General features: G+C 38.4%; 1 protein-coding gene across 1 annotated transcript in view; it reads left to right on the forward strand.

The window, feature by feature from the left end:
* The window catches only part of TTN (titin), a 235,634-nt gene that overhangs the window by 147,658 nt on the left and 69,621 nt on the right, over positions 1-18,355 (forward strand). The window contains exons 196-233 of the mRNA XM_056496551.1: positions 91-357; positions 493-759; positions 851-1,129; positions 1,221-1,629; positions 1,733-1,857; positions 1,953-2,219; positions 2,871-3,140; positions 3,326-3,628; positions 3,741-4,043; positions 4,434-4,621; positions 4,704-4,818; positions 5,363-5,647; positions 5,936-6,087; positions 6,224-6,371; positions 6,481-6,658; positions 6,748-6,869; positions 6,968-7,255; positions 7,349-7,645; positions 7,762-7,948; positions 8,478-8,593; positions 8,685-8,984; positions 9,238-9,537; positions 9,632-9,737; positions 10,711-10,907; positions 10,993-11,298; positions 11,416-11,694; positions 12,119-12,418; positions 12,524-12,826; positions 12,921-13,292; positions 13,390-13,692; positions 14,147-14,446; positions 14,534-14,830; positions 14,930-15,214; positions 15,300-15,593; positions 15,950-16,249; positions 16,353-16,661; positions 16,752-16,942; positions 17,420-17,849. Coding sequence (XP_056352526.1) covers positions 91-357; positions 493-759; positions 851-1,129; positions 1,221-1,629; positions 1,733-1,857; positions 1,953-2,219; positions 2,871-3,140; positions 3,326-3,628; positions 3,741-4,043; positions 4,434-4,621; positions 4,704-4,818; positions 5,363-5,647; positions 5,936-6,087; positions 6,224-6,371; positions 6,481-6,658; positions 6,748-6,869; positions 6,968-7,255; positions 7,349-7,645; positions 7,762-7,948; positions 8,478-8,593; positions 8,685-8,984; positions 9,238-9,537; positions 9,632-9,737; positions 10,711-10,907; positions 10,993-11,298; positions 11,416-11,694; positions 12,119-12,418; positions 12,524-12,826; positions 12,921-13,292; positions 13,390-13,692; positions 14,147-14,446; positions 14,534-14,830; positions 14,930-15,214; positions 15,300-15,593; positions 15,950-16,249; positions 16,353-16,661; positions 16,752-16,942; positions 17,420-17,849 — 9,738 coding nt within the window. The remainder of the gene's footprint in view (positions 1-90; positions 358-492; positions 760-850; positions 1,130-1,220; positions 1,630-1,732; positions 1,858-1,952; positions 2,220-2,870; positions 3,141-3,325; positions 3,629-3,740; positions 4,044-4,433; positions 4,622-4,703; positions 4,819-5,362; positions 5,648-5,935; positions 6,088-6,223; positions 6,372-6,480; positions 6,659-6,747; positions 6,870-6,967; positions 7,256-7,348; positions 7,646-7,761; positions 7,949-8,477; positions 8,594-8,684; positions 8,985-9,237; positions 9,538-9,631; positions 9,738-10,710; positions 10,908-10,992; positions 11,299-11,415; positions 11,695-12,118; positions 12,419-12,523; positions 12,827-12,920; positions 13,293-13,389; positions 13,693-14,146; positions 14,447-14,533; positions 14,831-14,929; positions 15,215-15,299; positions 15,594-15,949; positions 16,250-16,352; positions 16,662-16,751; positions 16,943-17,419; positions 17,850-18,355) is intronic.

Raw genomic sequence — 18,355 nt, forward strand, 5'->3', positions numbered from 1 at the left:
AATCTAATATGTGAACAATAAAAAATGTGAGAGTGGGTTTTTGTTTTTTTTATGGCAGGCTTTAATCATCTTTCTAAATTATTTTTGCAGAGGAAGAGGCTGTTTTCACAAAAAATCTTCCTGATCTTGAAGTAAATGAAAGTGACACTGTAAAATTGATCTGTGAAGTTTCAAAGCCTAATGCTGAAGTTACTTGGCTTAAAGGAGATGAAGAGGTGCCTGATGGTGGTAGATTTGAACACATTTCTGATGGTAGAAAGAGAATTCTTATTATACATAATGCTCACCCTGAAGATGCTGCCAAGTACACTTGCAAGCTCCCAAGCTCTAGTACTACTGGAAAACTTACTGTACATGGTAAGAATGCTACTTTGGTGGGCTTATAGCCAGGAAAAAAATGTAAACATTAAAAAAATCAATAATAATACACTTGTTTTATTCCATTGACAAGTCAAAAATAACATCTACATCTACACAAATGTTTTCTTTCAGAACTTGCAGCAGAATTTCTTACCAGACCACAAAACCTTGAGGTGCTTGAAGGAGAAAAAGCTGAATTTGTCTGTTCAGTATCCAAAGAAGCCATTGCAGTACAGTGGCTGAGGGGTGACACAGTCCTGGAGCCTGGTGATAAATATGACATCATTTCAGATGGCAAAAAGAGAGCACTTGTGGTTAAAGACTCTGTTCTAGGAGATATAGGAATGTACACTGTCATGGTTGGTGAAGCTAAAGCTACAGCACACTTAGCAGTGATTGGTAAGCTTTACTTTATCAATGTGTAGGTTCTTGTTTTGTTGCATTCTTTATACTACATGATGTCCTATTCCTTCTGTTTTCTCCATTTCAGAAAAACTCAAGATTATAACTCCTCTTAAGGACCAAGAAGTTAATGAGTGTCAAGAAATTATCTTCAACTGTGAAGTCAATAAAGAAGGTGCCAAAGAGAAGTGGTACAAAAATGATGAGGCAATATTTGATAGTGCAAAGTACATTATTGTTCAGAAGGGTGTAGTCTACACTCTCAGAATCAGAGATGCAGAGTTGAAAGATCAAGCTACCTACACCGTCTCACTGACAAACCAGAGAGGGGAACACGTTAAAAGCTCTGCCACCTTAAAAGTGTTAGGTAAATAATTTGCACTGCATTAAAATTGTTTCATCATTTACATTCAATTTCCTGTGAGAATGTAAAAATATTTGCTTTTTTGTCATAACAGAGGAGGATCTCAGAATTGTTGAACCCCTTGAAGACATTGAGACCATGGAAAAGAAAACTGTCACATTCTGGTGCAAAGTCAATCGCCTTAATGCAACTCTCAAATGGACAAAGAATGGAGAGGAGATCACCTTTGACAGGCGCATTTTGTACAAAATTGACAAATTCAAGCACTCATTGATCATTAAAGACTGTGGATTTGTAGATGAAGGTGAATACACTGTTACTGCTGGACAAGACAAGTCAGTTGCAGAGCTGCTCATCACAGAAGCACCAGCAGACTTCACTGAACATCTCCAGGACCAGACTGTCACTGAATTTGATGATGCTGTCTTTACATGCCAGCTTTCCAAAGAGAAAGTCAGTGTAAAATGGTACAGAAATGGAAGAGAAATCAAAGAAGGAAAAAAGTATGTGCATTTTGTTATACTTCTGAATATGCTAAACATGCTTGTTTTACTTTGTTGTTATGTCTGGAAACTAAAATGCTGCATATTTTTCTCCCCTATAAAGATACCAGTTTGAAAAGGATGGAAATCTGCACAGATTAATCATAAAAGACTGTAGACTAGATGATGAGTGTGAATATTCCTGTGGAGTGGATGACAGGAGATCTAGGGCAAGACTTTTTGTTGAAGGTATGTGTAAAAATGGATGGGATTTATGTCTACATTATTTAATAATAGTAGAAACAATAAACAAATAACACCAAATAAATTAACGTTTATTTCAGAAATCCCTGTTGAGATTATTCGACCACCACAAGATATTTATGAAGCTCCTGGTGCAGATGTCATCTTCATGGCTGAATTGAACAAAGATGGTGTGGAGGTCAAGTGGCTGAGAAACAACATGATTATCATCCAAGGTGACAAACATCAGATGATGAGTGAAGGAAAGGTCCACAGGCTGCAGGTGTGTGACATAAAGCCCCGTGACCAAGGGGAATACAGATTTATTGCCAAAGATAAGGAAGCCAGAGCTAAGCTTGAATTAGCTGGTAAGTTCCTTGCTTTGTGCTTATTTTATAAAATCCTAGATTAGTGAATTTAGTTTAACTAAATTGATTTTTGCTCTTTGAAAGGGTTGAAAAACCAGCCTGAGAAAATTGCTAAACTATTTGAAGTTTGTTTAACAAGTCTGTTAAACTATATGAATATGAATTTAAACAATAAACACTTTTTGTTATACCATCTGTTCAGCTGTTGAAGAAAACACGTCACTTTTCAATGTGTATATACCAAAGAGCAAGATATAAGCTTAAAGGAGCTTAAAGCTTGTAATTAAGTCTAAAAAAACAAAGAAAATTATTTGGCCTACTCATTTAAGTCACATTAGACATATAATTGCTAATTTGTCTATTTTACAGAATAATTAAATTAGTTCTCAAAAAGCAACTCCTTCTTTCCTGATTTTATAGGAGGACACAGTACATAGCAACCAGCCATATTCTGTATTTCTTTTTCTGGAGTTGTCCAATGAATATATGAAGGATTTCCTTAGAGTTTACACAGCAGCTCCTTTTACTTTTCTGTGTTAGCTTCTTTGCTGACTGCACAAATATATCCATTTACATAGACATAGACATAGACATTATATATGTATATATATATATATGCAAGTACTGACTTTTCACATTCATCTTTCATAGCTGCACCTAAAATCAAGACTGGTGATCAAAACCTTGTGGTTGATGTTGGGAAACCTTTAACTATGACTGTCCCATATGATGCCTACCCAAGAGCAGAAGCTGAATGGTTGAAAGCAGGGGAAAGTCTGCCCACAACAACTGTTGATACAACACCTGACTGCACTACTTTCAAAATTTATGAAGCAAAGAAATCAGATAAGGGAAGGTACAAGGTTGTGCTTCGAAACAAACATGGCCAGGCAGAAGCATTCATCAATGTAGAGGTCATTGGTAAGTACTCATATTATTAAAACCTTGTTTGCCATTATTTCACAGAGTAAAAACCCTTTATTGAGGGGGGCCCTCTGCTTGCCCTCATGGGAAAGCATATGGAGATCTCCTCTCAGATTCCTCTTCTCTAGCCAGAGAGAAGAAAATAGATGCAATGCCCTGAAGTACTGTCATATCTTTAACAGATGTTCCAGGTCCAGTTAGAAACTTGGAAGTCACTGAAACTTATGATGGTGAAGTTGGTCTGGCATGGCAAGAACCAGAAAGTGATGGTGGAAGCAAAATCATAGGCTACGTCGTTGAAAGACGTGATATCAAGCGTAAGACCTGGATTGTGGTCACAGATCGTGCTGAAAATTGTGAATACACTGTTACTGGGCTTCAGAAAGGAGGAGTTGAGTACCTCTTCCGTGTCAGTGCCCGCAACAGAGTGGGCACTGGTGAGCCAGTGGAAACAGACACACCTGTGGAAGCTAAGAGCAAATTTGGTGAGCAGAAGTTACAGAAAACTCAGTGTTTGATGGCTGTGTACAAATTCTAACAATAGAAAAAACCTACTTTTTTTTTTTTTTCCTTTTTTCCTCCTAAAATAAAATGCAGATGTTCCTGGTCCTCCTCAAAATGTGGAAGTTACTGATGTGAATAGGTTTGGAGCCACGCTTAGCTGGGAGCCACCTGAGGATGATGGAGGATCCCCCATTACTGGCTACGTTATTGAACTGCGTAACAGAGCCACCATCAGATGGGAGCCAACTATGACCACAGGAGCTGATGAGCTCTCAGCTGTCCTGACTGATGTTGTGGAAAATGAAGAATATTTCTTCAGAGTCAGAGCTCAAAACATGGTTGGAGTTGGCAAACCAAGTGCTGCTACACGCGCAGTAAAAATCATGGACCCAATTGGTGAGTATGCAAAGTATGTATGAGACAGGAGCATTTTGGATGCTGTGTATGTATGAGACAGGAGCATTTTGGATGCTATGTATGCAGGAAAGTTCAGTTGTCGAATGTGTGTGCTGCAAATACTGTTTACTGTTAGGTTTTCCCTGCTTTTGTCCTTCAAACATAGCAGAAGTACCTTGCTACCACTTGGTTTAGTGAGAACTGCAAATATTTTTTCTCTGAAGTTAGGATTTATCTTTTATTATTTATTATTAAACTGATTTTAAAAATCAGTTTAGAAAAAGCTTTGCAAAGTCTTTAAAAATCATACTGTAAGATATAAACCAGTAACTCTCAGAACCACGCTCCTTCATCATTTTCACAAATCTGTTTGTCTCAATTTTTTTTCAGAGAGACCAAGTCCTCCCATTAACCTTGAGCATTCAGATCAAACTAAGTCATCAGTTCAGCTCACATGGGAACCCCCTCTGGAAGATGGAGGAAGTCCTATCTTGGGCTATATTATTGAAAGGCAAGAGGAAGGAACAGACAAATGGATTCGTTGTAACCCAAAACTAGTACCTGCTCTTACTTTTAAGGTACAGTGTTCTCTTCATCAGTAGGTAAAATGTGTAGATCATCTTTAATATGAGGTAGTAAACGATTGTTTGTGCATTTTAGGTAACTGGATTGAAACAAGGATCCAGTTATTACTACAGAGTCTCAGCAGAAAATGCAGCTGGTGTGTCTGACCCAGCAGAGGCTATTGGGCCATTAACTGCTGATGATACATTTGGTAAGCCACATGCTATTTCTTAAAAACAATTAATCATTAAAGTGCTTTTGTGGGTAATATGTATATTTTTCACCCGATAACTGGCACACCTTAGACATCTCTCCTTCATTATGAATTCTGCAGATAATTTATCTGTGCTATGAGATAGAGGCCTGTTAGGTTGCTTGAGGAGCAAGGCATGACCTTTTGTCTCCTGGCCTACCTTTGTGGAAAGTGAGAGGTAACAGAAGGAAAGAAAAGCACAGAAGACGCCTTAAAAAAATAATTAAGGAATGCAAAGGTTTTACATTAATAGGTAAATTAGATTTCACACTTGGTAATACTAATCTCCCTTACCATCTCATATATTTTTGGAAAAAAACCAAAATATTTAGCCAGGAGAGGTAGGGAGTCATAAGACAAAGCTAGGTCTAGACAGGCTGAGATACAGCGAGATAGACCTGCAGGCTGAGATAGTCAGACTCAGTCTCTTAACAGAGTTATCGTTAGCCATATTCATAACATCTCTAAATAATTTATTGAATCCGCTTTCCATTTTTCCCAGTTGAACCTACAATGGACCTAAGTGCATTTAAGGATGGGCTGGAAGTTATTGTACCAGAGCCAATCAAGATCCGTGTTCCCATCACTGGGTACCCTGTGCCAACTGCCACCTGGTCTTTTGGTGACCAAGTCTTAGAAGAGGGTGATCGTGTGAAAATGAAGACCACTGCCTCCTTTGCAGAACTTGTGATTGCTCCGAGTGAGCGCCCAGACAAGGGAATTTATTACTTAACGTTAGAAAACCCTGTGTCATCTGTTTCAGGAGAAATCAATGTTAATGTCATTGGTAAGTGAACATGTATCTGTTTTAACAATAACATTCCAAATTGTCTTGCTAAAATCTAATCTAATTAGGTTAATAATATGTAATCTCACAACATCCAACAAAGTGTATTAAAATATGACTAAAAACTAGAAATCCCTCCTCAAAAAATCTATTTTCTTGTTTTCAATATGTAACTTTGCTGTTTAAAGGGAAATTATTTAACAATACTAAATCTTCTGGTAGATATATTACATAGACACCATCTATCAAACACCAATTAGAAAATAATGCAATTTCTGTGACTTCTAGCTTGTCCAAGTGCACCAAGAGAGCTCAATGTTTTAGAAGTACTCAAGAGTACAGTGCAGCTCGCATGGGAACCTCCAGAGGATGATGGTGGAAGTCCAATTACTGGCTATATAATTGAAAAACGTGAAGTAAGCCGGAAAACATGGAGCAAAGTAAGTTCATTTTTTCTCATTTAAATTTCTATTGCTATATTATTTTCACACGTGCTACTAAGTTTTGTGTCTTATTTTTGTAATCATTCTTTGGAAATAAGTTTAAAAAACACATTGGAACCTTTCTTCTCTTTAGGTTATGGATCACATTGTTGACCAAGAGTTCACTGTACCTGATCTCATCCAAGGGAAAGAATATTTATTTAGAGTTTTTGCATGCAATAAATGTGGCCCTGGAGAACCTGCATATATTGATGAACCCGTAAATATGTCAATACCAGCAAGTAAGCATATTTGAAATATTGCTGATTTTCTTCAAAGTAAGATATAAAAGTAATATATCTTCCTTAAACTTAGGTTTCTAAGACCCCATATGTTTTTAATTTTTAATAGCGGTGCCTGACCCACCAGAAAATGTTAAATGGAGAAATCCAACATCAAAAGGAATCTTCCTAACATGGGAGCCTCCCAAATATGATGGTGGTGCACGCATCAAGGGTTACCTGGTAGAAAAATCCCAACGTGGCACAGACAAGTGGGAGATATGTGGGGAGCCTGTTATTGAAACCAAGTAAGTAAATTGACACAGTAGATATACCCTCAACTCATTGTGCCATTCTTGCCACTCTAAATATTTGAATTTTTTTTTTTTTTTGACAGAATGGAAGTAACAAAGCTCAAGGAAGGAGAGTGGTATGCTTATCGGGTTAAGGCTTTGAACAGAATGGGAGCGAGCAGGCCAAGTAAGCCAACTGATGATATTCAGGCCATTGATGCAAAAGGTAACACCTTCACTTGCTAAATTGTCATAGCTGCTTTATTTTTACCAGTCTCTGAAATACAGTTTCTCTAACAACATTTTCGTTCTCTCCTAAATCAGAGGCTCCAGAAATTTTCTTAGATGTGAAACTTCTTGCTGGACTTACTGTGAAAGCTGGAACTAAAATTGAGCTGCCAGCTAAAGTGACTGGAAAGCCTGAGCCCCAGATTACTTGGACCAAGGCTGACAAAATTTTGAGACCTGACAACAGAATCACCATTGAAAGCCAGCCTGATCATTCTACAGTGACTATTACAGACAGCAAGAGGAGTGACAGTGGAACCTACATTATAGAAGCTGTAAATTCCAGTGGACGTGCTACTGCTGTAGTTGAAGTTAATGTTCTTGGTATGCATGTACTTTATGTTACTTATATAAATCATTGGTAATGTACCAAGGCATGCAAGTGGAAGATTAACATTCACCTCTTGTCCTCTACAGATAAACCTGGTCCACCAGCTGCATTTGATGTATCAGAAATCACAAATGAATCCTGCCTTCTAACCTGGAATCCTCCACGAGATGATGGGGGCTCTAAAATTACCAACTATGTCCTTGAGAAAAGAGCTACAGACAGTGAAATATGGGACAAGTTGTCATCAACTATTAAAGATACAAAATTCAGGGCTACCAATCTAACTCCTCATAAAGAATATGTGTTCCGAGTCAGTGCTGAAAACATGTATGGTGTTGGGGAGCCAGCACAGTGTAGCCCCATCATTGCCAAGTATTCATTTGGTTAGTTTAATAAATTTACGATAAATTATTACAGTATTTTAACAGGAAAGGAAAAAAAAACCCTCTCTGATGGCTTTTTTTTGTTTGCTTCTTTGCTTTTAAATTAATTTATACAGATCCACCAGGCCCTCCAACAGGTCTTAAGCCTACAGAGGTCACTAAAGATTCAGTCACTTTAACATGGAATGAACCAGATGAAGATGGTGGCAGCCCCATAACTGGCTACTGGGTTGAAAGATATGATCCTGAGCAGGATAAATGGATAAAATGCAACAAAATGCCAGTGAAAGATACAACATTCAAGTAAGACTATAGTCAGTTTGGGGTGAAATAGTTCACAGAGACTTAAAAATGGAGCAGTAGTTTTTAAAATAAGTTTTACATTGTTCCTACTTTTTCCTAGTTTCCATAAGTTTTGGTTCAACTAGACCTGGTGACTTCTTTTATAAATTAGTTTAGTGAGGGGTATCTTTACAGAAAAATTATTCATTTTTTTTTTTTTTTCTTTCAAATATTATGCTTAATAGTTTCTATGCTTATTCATAAGATATTCTAAAATGGCAGACATGGTCATCTCAAGTATCAAAAAATCCTTAGGGTTTTTTCTCCTGATACTCTTATTAACTAAAAACCATGGAACATGCAAAAATGCAAGGCATTTCTCAAAGCATTAATTTCTGTCATGGTGCACCATTTTAATGTTGAAAATGTGTTGACACCTTTAGCAGTAATTTGGGTATTTTCAGATTTTCTGAGTAATCTGTAGTATGAAGAGTGGAGAGAATAATTAATGCCTAGGTGTGGTTTAATCAAACTTAATTTTTATTTCCAGAGTTAAAGGTCTTACGAATAAGAAGAAGTATAAGTTCCGTGTCTTGGCAGAGAATCTCGCAGGACCTGGAAAACCAAGCAGGGAAACAGAGCCCATCTTAGTGAAGGATCCAATCGGTACAATAAACACATTCTTTAATGGTTCAATTTAGCAGCAACAGCACAGCAATGTTTGCAATGACATAATTAATATTGGATTCTTGTCTAGATCCACCATGGCCTCCTGGAAAGCCAACTGTGAGAGATATTGGCAAGACATTCCTTACCCTGAACTGGACAAAGCCAGAACATGATGGAGGGGCAAAAATTGAATCTTACGTCATTGAACTGTTAAAGACTGGAACAGACGAATGGGTGAGAGTGGCTGAAGGAGTTCCCACAACTGAGCACTTCCTCAAAGATCTTATGGAGAAACAGGAGTATTCATTCCGTGTGAGAGCTGTGAACAAGGCTGGCGAGAGTGAGCCCAGTGAGCCCAGCGACCCTGTGCTGTGCAAGGAGAGGCTCTGTGAGTACTCTTTCACAATGTGCTGCTGCTGCAAATACACTGTCCCTGACTTTTAAAAAGCCCCATGTCTGCCTGTCGCTGTAGGTACTAAATGAACTCTTGGAAGGCTTATGAAATACTAAAATCTGCCCTGCTTCAGTTCAGGAAATGCAAAGTTTTAATAGTTTTGGTGTATTCCTTAGTCTTCCAGGATCTTTCCTGGGAATTGCAACACCCTGGTTTACCTTTTTTTTTTTTTCCCCCTATTTTGCAGATCCTCCTTCACCTCCCAGATGGCTTGAGGTTATTAATATTACTAAAAATACAGCAGATCTTAAATGGACAGTACCAGAAAAAGATGGGGGTTCTCCAATTACCAACTACATTGTTGAAAAAAGAGATGTGAGGCGGAAAGGCTGGCAGACAGTTGATACCACAGTGAAAGATACCAAGTACACAGTGAGCCCACTGACTGAGGGCTCACTCTATGTGTTCCGTGTGGCTGCTGAAAATGCCATTGGACAGAGTGACTACTGTGAAATTGAAGACTCAGTGCTTGCTAAAGATACTTTCAGTAAGTCTTGATTCGCTTACTGAGTGATCAGTAGCTCACACGTCATGAATTCATAGTCTTCTAATGTGTGCCTTTTTGTTTTTTTTAACCTTAGCAACGCCTGGACCTCCATATGCCCTTACAATAGTTGAAGTGAAAAAAGGCCATGTTGATTTGAAATGGGAACCACCTAAGAATGATGGTGGCAGACCAATTCAAAGGTAAGGTCACTTTAAGTTTGTGTAGGCTCCTCTAGATAAGCATCTTTTAACAAATGAAGATGTTTCTCTCAAAATAATTAAATTTTAAACTGGCACATTTTATATGAAAAAAGATGTGGATGGATGTAAGAGAATCCATGTGATCAAAGCAATGAATGGCTTGATTTTAAAATGTAGAAATGATGCAAATAAAATACCTAATGTGCATGAACAGTGAATGTGTGTCAGTATCCTCAAAACAGCATATCATAATAAGGAACTGCATAAAAAATGTAAAATAATGAGACCATAGTCTCCAGCTCCTGCAGAATAGTCGCCACTTAAAATCATCTAGCAAGTAATATGGTTGTATTTTCCTTCTGCCTTAGTTTGTCATTCAAACTGTGTACACTCAGCTAAAATGAAGACTTACCTCTTTTCTGTTCATCTTCTTCTTTATAACACTTTTCAAACAGACTGTTTTACTCCTTCCCAAAGCACATCTTAAACCAACAGACACCTACAGAGATCTGCCTGAAGAAACAGAAGTCACTCAGTTTGCATTACTTTGCCATAGCCTGTCCTAAGCAGAATTTTGACAGCCAAGTAATAGTATCTACAAATATTCTCAGTGGACTGACCACTGAGATCCAAACTAGCAAAGATACAAATATAGCTTGGAGGTTATTTTGCCTCTGCTGTTCTCTACAACCTGAGAACACAGTTCAGTTCAGTTCTAAAACACAGAACAAAGTTCAATAATTGACTTTCAGACCTGAGTCTGTCAGTGATGTCAGCTCTATTAGGCATTGAGACCTACTAGGACTGAGTGGCTAATGTGTGAAGAAAAGTTCACTGAACCTATTATCCATGATTCTCTTTACTTTCCCACTGTCTAAGCTGTTTTTAATCTCTTCTCATCTATTTTCTTGAACAAGAAATCTGAAGTGTTCCTATTTCGAGTGCCTCATAGTATTTTCCCCTATCTCTTCAGATATGTTATTGAAAAGAAAGAAAAGCTTGCTACTCGCTGGGTAAAAGCTGGGAAGACAGCTGGTCCAGATTGCAATTTCAGAGTGACAGATGTCATTGAAGGAACAGATGTACAGTTCCAGGTTCGTGCAGAAAATGAAGCTGGATGTGGCCATCCCAGTGAACCAACTGACCTTGTCCATATTGAAGATCCAACAAGTAAGTACAGTAATACAGTGTATGAGTTTTAGAAGCAGTGTACGTTCTGGGAGGAAAATCACACCATACTTTTCCATTTCTGCAGGCCCTCCTTCACCTCCTCAGGATCTGCATGTCACAGATGCAGGGCGAAAGCACATTTGCATTGCATGGAAACCTCCTGAGAAGAATGGTGGAAGTCCTATTATTGGATACAACGTTGAGATGTGTGAAGCAGGAACAGAAAAATGGATGCGAATCAATTCTCGTCCGATTAAAGATCTAAAATGTAAAGTGGACGAGGGTGTTGTTCCAGACAAAGAATATGTGCTGAGAGTCAGAGCTGTCAATGCTGTTGGAGCTAGTGAGCCATCAGACATCTCAGAAAAAGTTGTTGCCAAGGACCCAGACTGTAAGAATAGATTCCTCTTTCTTTTTTGTTTTGGGTTTTTTTTCATATCTGCATAACTAAAAAAAAAAAAGAATGGTGTTTGGCAACTGTCTGATAACATTAAACTTACTTTTACAGGTAATCCAACCATTGATCTGCAAACTCGTGACATCGTTGTTGTTAAAGGACAGAAACTAAGTATCCCTATACCCTTCAGAGCTGTTCCATCCCCAACCATAACATGGCACAAAGATGGCAAAGAGTTGAAAGCTGGCGACAGAACAACAATGAAGAGTGACTACACCTCTGCATTGCTGGAAGTGATAGACAGTGTTCATGCTGATGCTGGTGTTTATACTATCACACTGGAGAACAAGCTGGCATCAACAACTGGTTCAGTTAATGTCAAAGTCATAGGTAACTACGTTCTTCCATTCTGAGAAATATCATCACTTGGGCCCTGCAGCTGACACAAGAAAGGACTAGAAAGATCCTTTTTCTGCCAGGCAGGCAAATCACTTCAGCTCAGACACATGTAGATTGCTGTACAGGCATTGATGTTATGAAGTCCTATGAAAAAACACTTTACCTCAAGTTGCTCTATTCAGTGACTGCTCAAAGCCCAACTATTTTGAATAGCTGACATATAAATAGAAAAATATTTTAAGAATTCTGACTATTTTTCACCTTTGGGAACATAATTTCATGTAGATGCTGTGTAGTCCACATTTGTGGTCTTTACTTTCTGCAAAGCAAAGCAATGAAATATAATTTCCTATTTATAAGAATACAATTTCAGGTCTATTTAGTTAACTAATTTTTTCATTTTTACTGTAAACAGGTCCACCTGGACAGTGTAAAGACATTAAGGCAAGCGAAGTAACTAAGAATTCTTGCAAAGTATCCTGGGAACCTCCAGACTTTGATGGTGGTACTCCTATTTTGCATTATGTTCTGGAACGCAGAGAAGCAGGGCGTAAAACATACATCCCAGTCATGTCTGGTGAAAACAAGCTTTCATGGCAAGTCAAAGACCTTATCCCGAACTGTGAATATTACTTCCGTGTCAAAGCTGTCAATAAGATTGGAGGCGGAGATTATATTGAACTAAGAAACCCAATCATTGCAGAAGACCCAAAACGTAAGCGTGTCTTTCTATTAAATAATCTAAAAAAATTGAGTTTTAAATAAAATCTTCATACTCTCTTTTCTCATATGATTCCTCTTTTGATCTATTCTTTCACAGAGCCCCCAGATCCGCCTGTCGACCTTGAAGTCCATAATCCAACATCAAAATCCGTAACTCTTACATGGAAGCCACCCCTGTTTGATGGTGGAAGCAAAATTATGGGCTATATAATAGAAAAGCTTGCTAAGGGCAAGGAGAGGTGGGAGAGATGCAATGACTATCTGGTACCCTTACTAACTTACACTGTGAAAGGCCTTGAGGAAGGAAAGGAGTATCAGTTCCGTGTTCGTGCTGAGAATGCTGCTGGCATCAGTGAGCCTTCTCGGATTACTCCTTTTGTGAAGGCTGTGGATCCTATTGGTATGAATGGCTCATATTAGATCATTTGTATTAATTGCCATACATCCCCAGACATACTGGAAGATTCTTCATTTCTTGTTCTTTTTTATTACAGAGGCTCCAAAAGTCTTCCTTGCTGCGAACCTACAGTCTGGCCTTGAGGTGAAGAGAGGTGATGAGATCATACTTGAGGCACATATTTCAGGGTCACCCTATCCGTCTATCACTTGGCTGAGGAATGATGAAGTTGTCAGACCAGAGGATATCAAAAAGAGAGTAACAGTGCCTAAAAAGAAGAAGGGTGAAGCTGAAGAAGAGAAACCTTTCCAGCTTTCACTGCCAGAACGTATGAGTGTTGACAACCACAAGGAAGGAGAGTCCATACTATCAGTTCGTGACTCCATTAGAGCTGACCATGGCACATTTACCATTAAAGTAGAAAATGATCATGGAGTTGCAAAAGCCTCATGTGAAGTCAATGTGTTGGGTATGTAAAGAATGTCCTCAAAACACCTAGTTGTTCAGAGTATTAGGTAAAAAGTACAGAAGTTGAGTACTCATCATATCTCTTGCTTTACTAACAGATACACCTGGGCCACCAGTCAACTTCGTATTTGAAGATTTGAGGAAAAATTCTGTCATTTGCAAGTGGGAGCCTCCCCTGGATGATGGTGGGAGTGAAATCCTAAACTACGTACTGGAAAAGAAAGACAATACAAAAGCTGAAATGGGCTGGGTCACTGTCAGTTCAACACTCAGGCATTGCAAATTCCATGTAACAAAACTGATTGAAGGAAAAGAATATCTATTCCGTGTATTTGCTGAAAATAGAGTTGGAGCAGGACCACCATGTGTTTCAAAACCAATGACAGCCAAAGATCCTTTCTGTAAGTTTTAATTTTGAAAAACAACCTTTTTGGAAAACAAAGTGTGAAACTGTTAGAACAGTCAGCTTTATCTCTGTGGATGTTTCTCAGAAGAAACTTGAGCTATGTGATAATTATTGCACTTTTTAGACTTTTGAAATACAGGGAACTATCAAAAATATTCAGATTTCAATAGTAAACACATAGGAACGTTGATCACTGTCATAAAATTTTACCCTTAAAACACTTAACATCTGAATAGTGACATTCTCTGTGCTTTATAGGCTAGTATTCTTACCAAAAGAGAGAACCGTTGCAAATTTGCTTACTGGTCTCTGTCAGGAATCAAAAGTACTAAGAGAGCAGAAAAACTATGAATTAAAATTATTTATTTCTTATATCTTCGTTCTCTCTTAGCTTTGAGCAAGCTCTGAAGAGACAGCAGTGATGACAAAACCACCTCTTTGTTTTTCAGCTCCACCAGACGCACCTAATAAGCCTGATGTGGAAGATGTAACCAGCAACAGTATGCTGGTTAAGTGGAATGAGCCAAAAGATAATGGCAGCCCTATCATAGGATACTGGATTGAAAAACGTGAAATCAATAGTACTCATTGGGCTCGGGTCAACAGGAACCTTGTGAATTCTCTGGAAATAAAAGTTGAAGGACTGTTGGAAGGTTTAACTTACATCTTTAGGGTGTGTGCTGAAAATGCAGCTGGCCCTGGTAAATTTAGTCCACCATCAGATCCAAAAACTGCACAGGACCCAATAAGTAAGTGGCTTAGCAGACAGTTGACAATATAGGATTCATAGTCTTTAACTTTGATTTACACTTATTTGTTGACTAACTTATTTATAGTGCCACCTGGTCCACCGATTCCAAGGATTGCTGACACAAGTGCAACTTCCATCGAGCTGGAATGGCAGCCTCCTGTGTACAACGGTGGTGGAGATATCACTGGTTACCATGTGTACAAACAGCTGATGGGAGTCAACGAGTGGTCACGCTGCACAGCCAAGCCCATTAAGGTCCTGCAGTTCACTGTGGGAGAGGTCAGGGAAGGTGCAGACTACAAGCTCCGTGTTACTGCCCTCAACGCGGCCGGCGAGGGCCCGCCCGGGGAAACTGAACCCGCAACCGTTGCAGAGCCCAAAGGTATTGCAAGTCTGTTGTTTTTAAGAAATGCCCAGCTGCTTAAAAGGTGAGCTTGAATCCCGCCCTTCAACTAATGAGCGGTTTGTCTTTCTTCCGCAGAGCCTCCCACTGTTGAGCTGGATGTTTCTGTGAAAGCAGGCATTCAGGTCATGGCTGGGCAGACTATCAAAATTCCTGCCACTGTGACAGGGCGTCCTGCTCCCACCATTGTATGGGCTCTAGAGGAGGGCGAATTAGACAAAGACCGAGTTGTTATTGAAAATGTTGGCACAAAATCGGAGTTAACCATTAAGAATGCATTGAGAAAGGACCATGGAAGATATGTAATTACTGCTACCAATAGCAGTGGTTCAAAATCTGCAGGAACCAGAGTAGAAGTATTTGGTAAGAAAAATATTTTCTCGAATTAAATAAGCTTTTCTTTTGGTCAGTATGGGCTTAACCTTATTTGTTTGATTTTGTTTTTCAGATGTTCCCGGACCAGTCCTTGACCTAAAGCCAGTGGTCACAAACAGAAAGATGTGTTTGCTTAACTGGTCTGATCCTGAAGATGATGGTGGCAGTGACATCATAGGCTTCATTGTTGAAAGGAAGGATGCTAAAATGCATACATGGAGACTAGCTGTAGACACAGATAGATCTAAATGTGATATTACGGGTCTAATTGAAGGGCAGGAATATAAATTCCGTGTCAGTGCCAAGAACAAATTTGGTACTGGTCCACCTGTTGAGATAGGACCCATTCTTGCAGTTGATCCACTAGGTAAGATGATTCATTTTACAGAGTTTTTAAAAAGAAAAAAAATAAATGTCAGATTTATTAGACAATATTTTTGTCTTTTCTTCTATACAGAAATTCTGCACTTCAGTCAGATTTCTGAATCAGTTCTCTGAAGCTAGTGTGGTTCTTTACATAGCAAAATACTGATGCCTACTGAGACACTATTTATTACCTTTTTTCTCCACATGTGTGTGAAATTTAATGAGAGCCATAATCATGCTCAGATTCTTTAAAACCATGGTTTTAAAAGGCCAGAGCTACTGCATTCTTATGATTTAAAATTCTCTAATGTTTTTTCTTATTGTAATTTTATTATTGTCATTTACCTGTGTTAATAGGTCCTCCAACAGCACCTGAGAGGTTCATGTACACAGAGAGGACGAAGTCATCCATTACACTTGATTGGAAGCCTCCACGCAGTGATGGTGGTAGTCCCATCTTAGGATACATTGTTGAGAAGAGGAGACATGATTCAAAAGATTATGAAAGAGTTAATGCAAGGCTCTGTCCAAAAACGTCTCTTCTCGTTGAAAAACTCGATGAACTTCATATGTATGAATTCCGTGTGAAAGCTGTCAATGAGATTGGGGAAAGCGAGCCATCACTGCCCCTCAATGTGGTTATACAAGATGATGAAGGTATACCAGCTTTAAAGAAATCCATACAAATATCTTTAGAACGCTTGAAGGTGCTTCCTGTGTTTCATCTCCATCTTCACTCTGTCACTTTCCTTCTTTCCAGTGGCTCCAACAGTTACACTGCGTTTGGCTGTGAGAGGAGACACTATCAAAGTCAAGGCAGGAGAACCAGTTAACATTCCTGCTGATGTAACAGGCCTGCCAATGCCAAAGATTGAATGGGACAAGAATGAAGTTTTAATCGACCAAACGTCCGATGCACTTAAGATAACCAAGGAAGAAGTATCTAGAACTGAGGCAAAAACTGAACTTATCCTGCCTGCAGCAGTGAGGGATGATAAGGGCACTTACACTGTGAGAGCTACCAATCGTCTTGGCACTGCATTCCGCAATGTGCATGTCGAAGTGTATGGTAAGGATGCAACAGTTTAATAAAATGACAGCTAATAAAATGCCTTTGCCTTTTTTTAATATAGTTCCATGCTCTGTCGCTTCCATACAGATCGTCCTTCTCCACCAAGAAATCTTGCTGTTTCTGATATTAAAGCAGAATCATGCTATTTGACATGGGATGCACCTCTTGATAATGGTGGTAGTGAAATTACCCATTACATTGTTGAAAAACGTGATGCTAGTAAGAAGAAATCTGAGTGGGAAGAAGTCTCCAAAGGCGTTGTTGAGAGAAGATTTGGGGTAAGTTATAAAATATCTTTATTACATACTTTAGTATGCATAAAATTAACAATATTATGTATTTAATGCAAACTGCTACTTGCATAAATGCCTATGCTCATGCTCCATTTAGTCTCCAGAATCATTGGATGAATGTTTCCATCTATATATCTGGGTCATCCCTCATGTGACAAAATGAAAGAAATTCTTCAGTTTTGCTACTTAACCTCAGCTGAGCTAGTTAGAAGACATGTTACTTTCCATTTTCTAGAATTATTCAATTTTTTACCAACTTCAAGAACATATTAACATTTTTATTCATGTTCAGTCCTATGCATATAAAATAAGAATATCCTTAGGACATCACATAGAGCTGTAGAGTACATAAGCATAGGTATGTCAGATTGCAAAACAGAATTTAAAGTGAAAACTTCTGCCTAACTCCAAACAAGTTGATTCTAAAAGTAGCCAAGTATTGATTTAAATCCTCTTTTTCAGGTATGGAATCTTGCAACAAATGAAAAATACCAATTTAGGGTCCGGGCTGTAAACAAATACGGAATAAGTGATGAATGCCTCTCAGAAAAAGTTGTCATTAAGGATCCCTATGGTCTTCCTGGACCTCCTGGGAAGCCAAAAATTTTGGATCGCACCAGATCATCTATGCTGGTGACTTGGGAGCCTCCTTTGGACAATGGTGGCAGCCCAATAACTGGCTATTGGTTGGAGAAGAGAGAGGTGGGAGGTGTCTACTGGGCACGTGTCAACAGGGCTCCAGTAACAAAACCATCAGTAAAAGGTCTAGAGCACAATGTGCTTCGTTTGGCTGAAGGCGTTGAATACCAGTTTAGAGTTATGGCTGAAAATCTTGCTGGAATTGGCCCTCCCAGTGAACCATCAGATCCAGCTTTGGCAGCAGATCCCATATGTAAGTATATCTTTTGTATGACTGTGTTAGAGGACTGTATCACAGCAGAAAAAAAAAATGGGTTACTATTATTTTTAATTTATTAATGAAAATTATTAATAATGAAGTATTAATTTACTAACGTTAATCAAAGTCTTTGCATTAAACCTAAGAGGAAATATTGACACAAAGTTTCCTGATTTTAAAATTAAAAAAAAAATAAGCTTTAATTTTAATTTTTTACCTCTTTATGTACCTAATACTGTGATTACACCAATGTAGGCATTGCCAAATGAACTTTAGTTCAGAATCATATTTTTATATTATCATTTTACTTTACTGTTAAACAGTTCAATCTTTATGCCTTGTACCTTAAGTATACCTTCCTAATATAGGTAATATATCTAATTAATATGTACATCCTAGGATTTGCACTCTATATACAGGTAAAAATGAAAATACTTGCATTCTTCTAGAAACTATCTAGAAAAATATAGGAAGGCACTAGCACTCAGGTAATTTTTATT

Source organism: Oenanthe melanoleuca, chromosome 7, assembly GCF_029582105.1.
Source record: "Oenanthe melanoleuca isolate GR-GAL-2019-014 chromosome 7, OMel1.0, whole genome shotgun sequence".
Lineage (NCBI taxonomy): Eukaryota > Metazoa > Chordata > Aves > Passeriformes > Muscicapidae > Oenanthe > Oenanthe melanoleuca.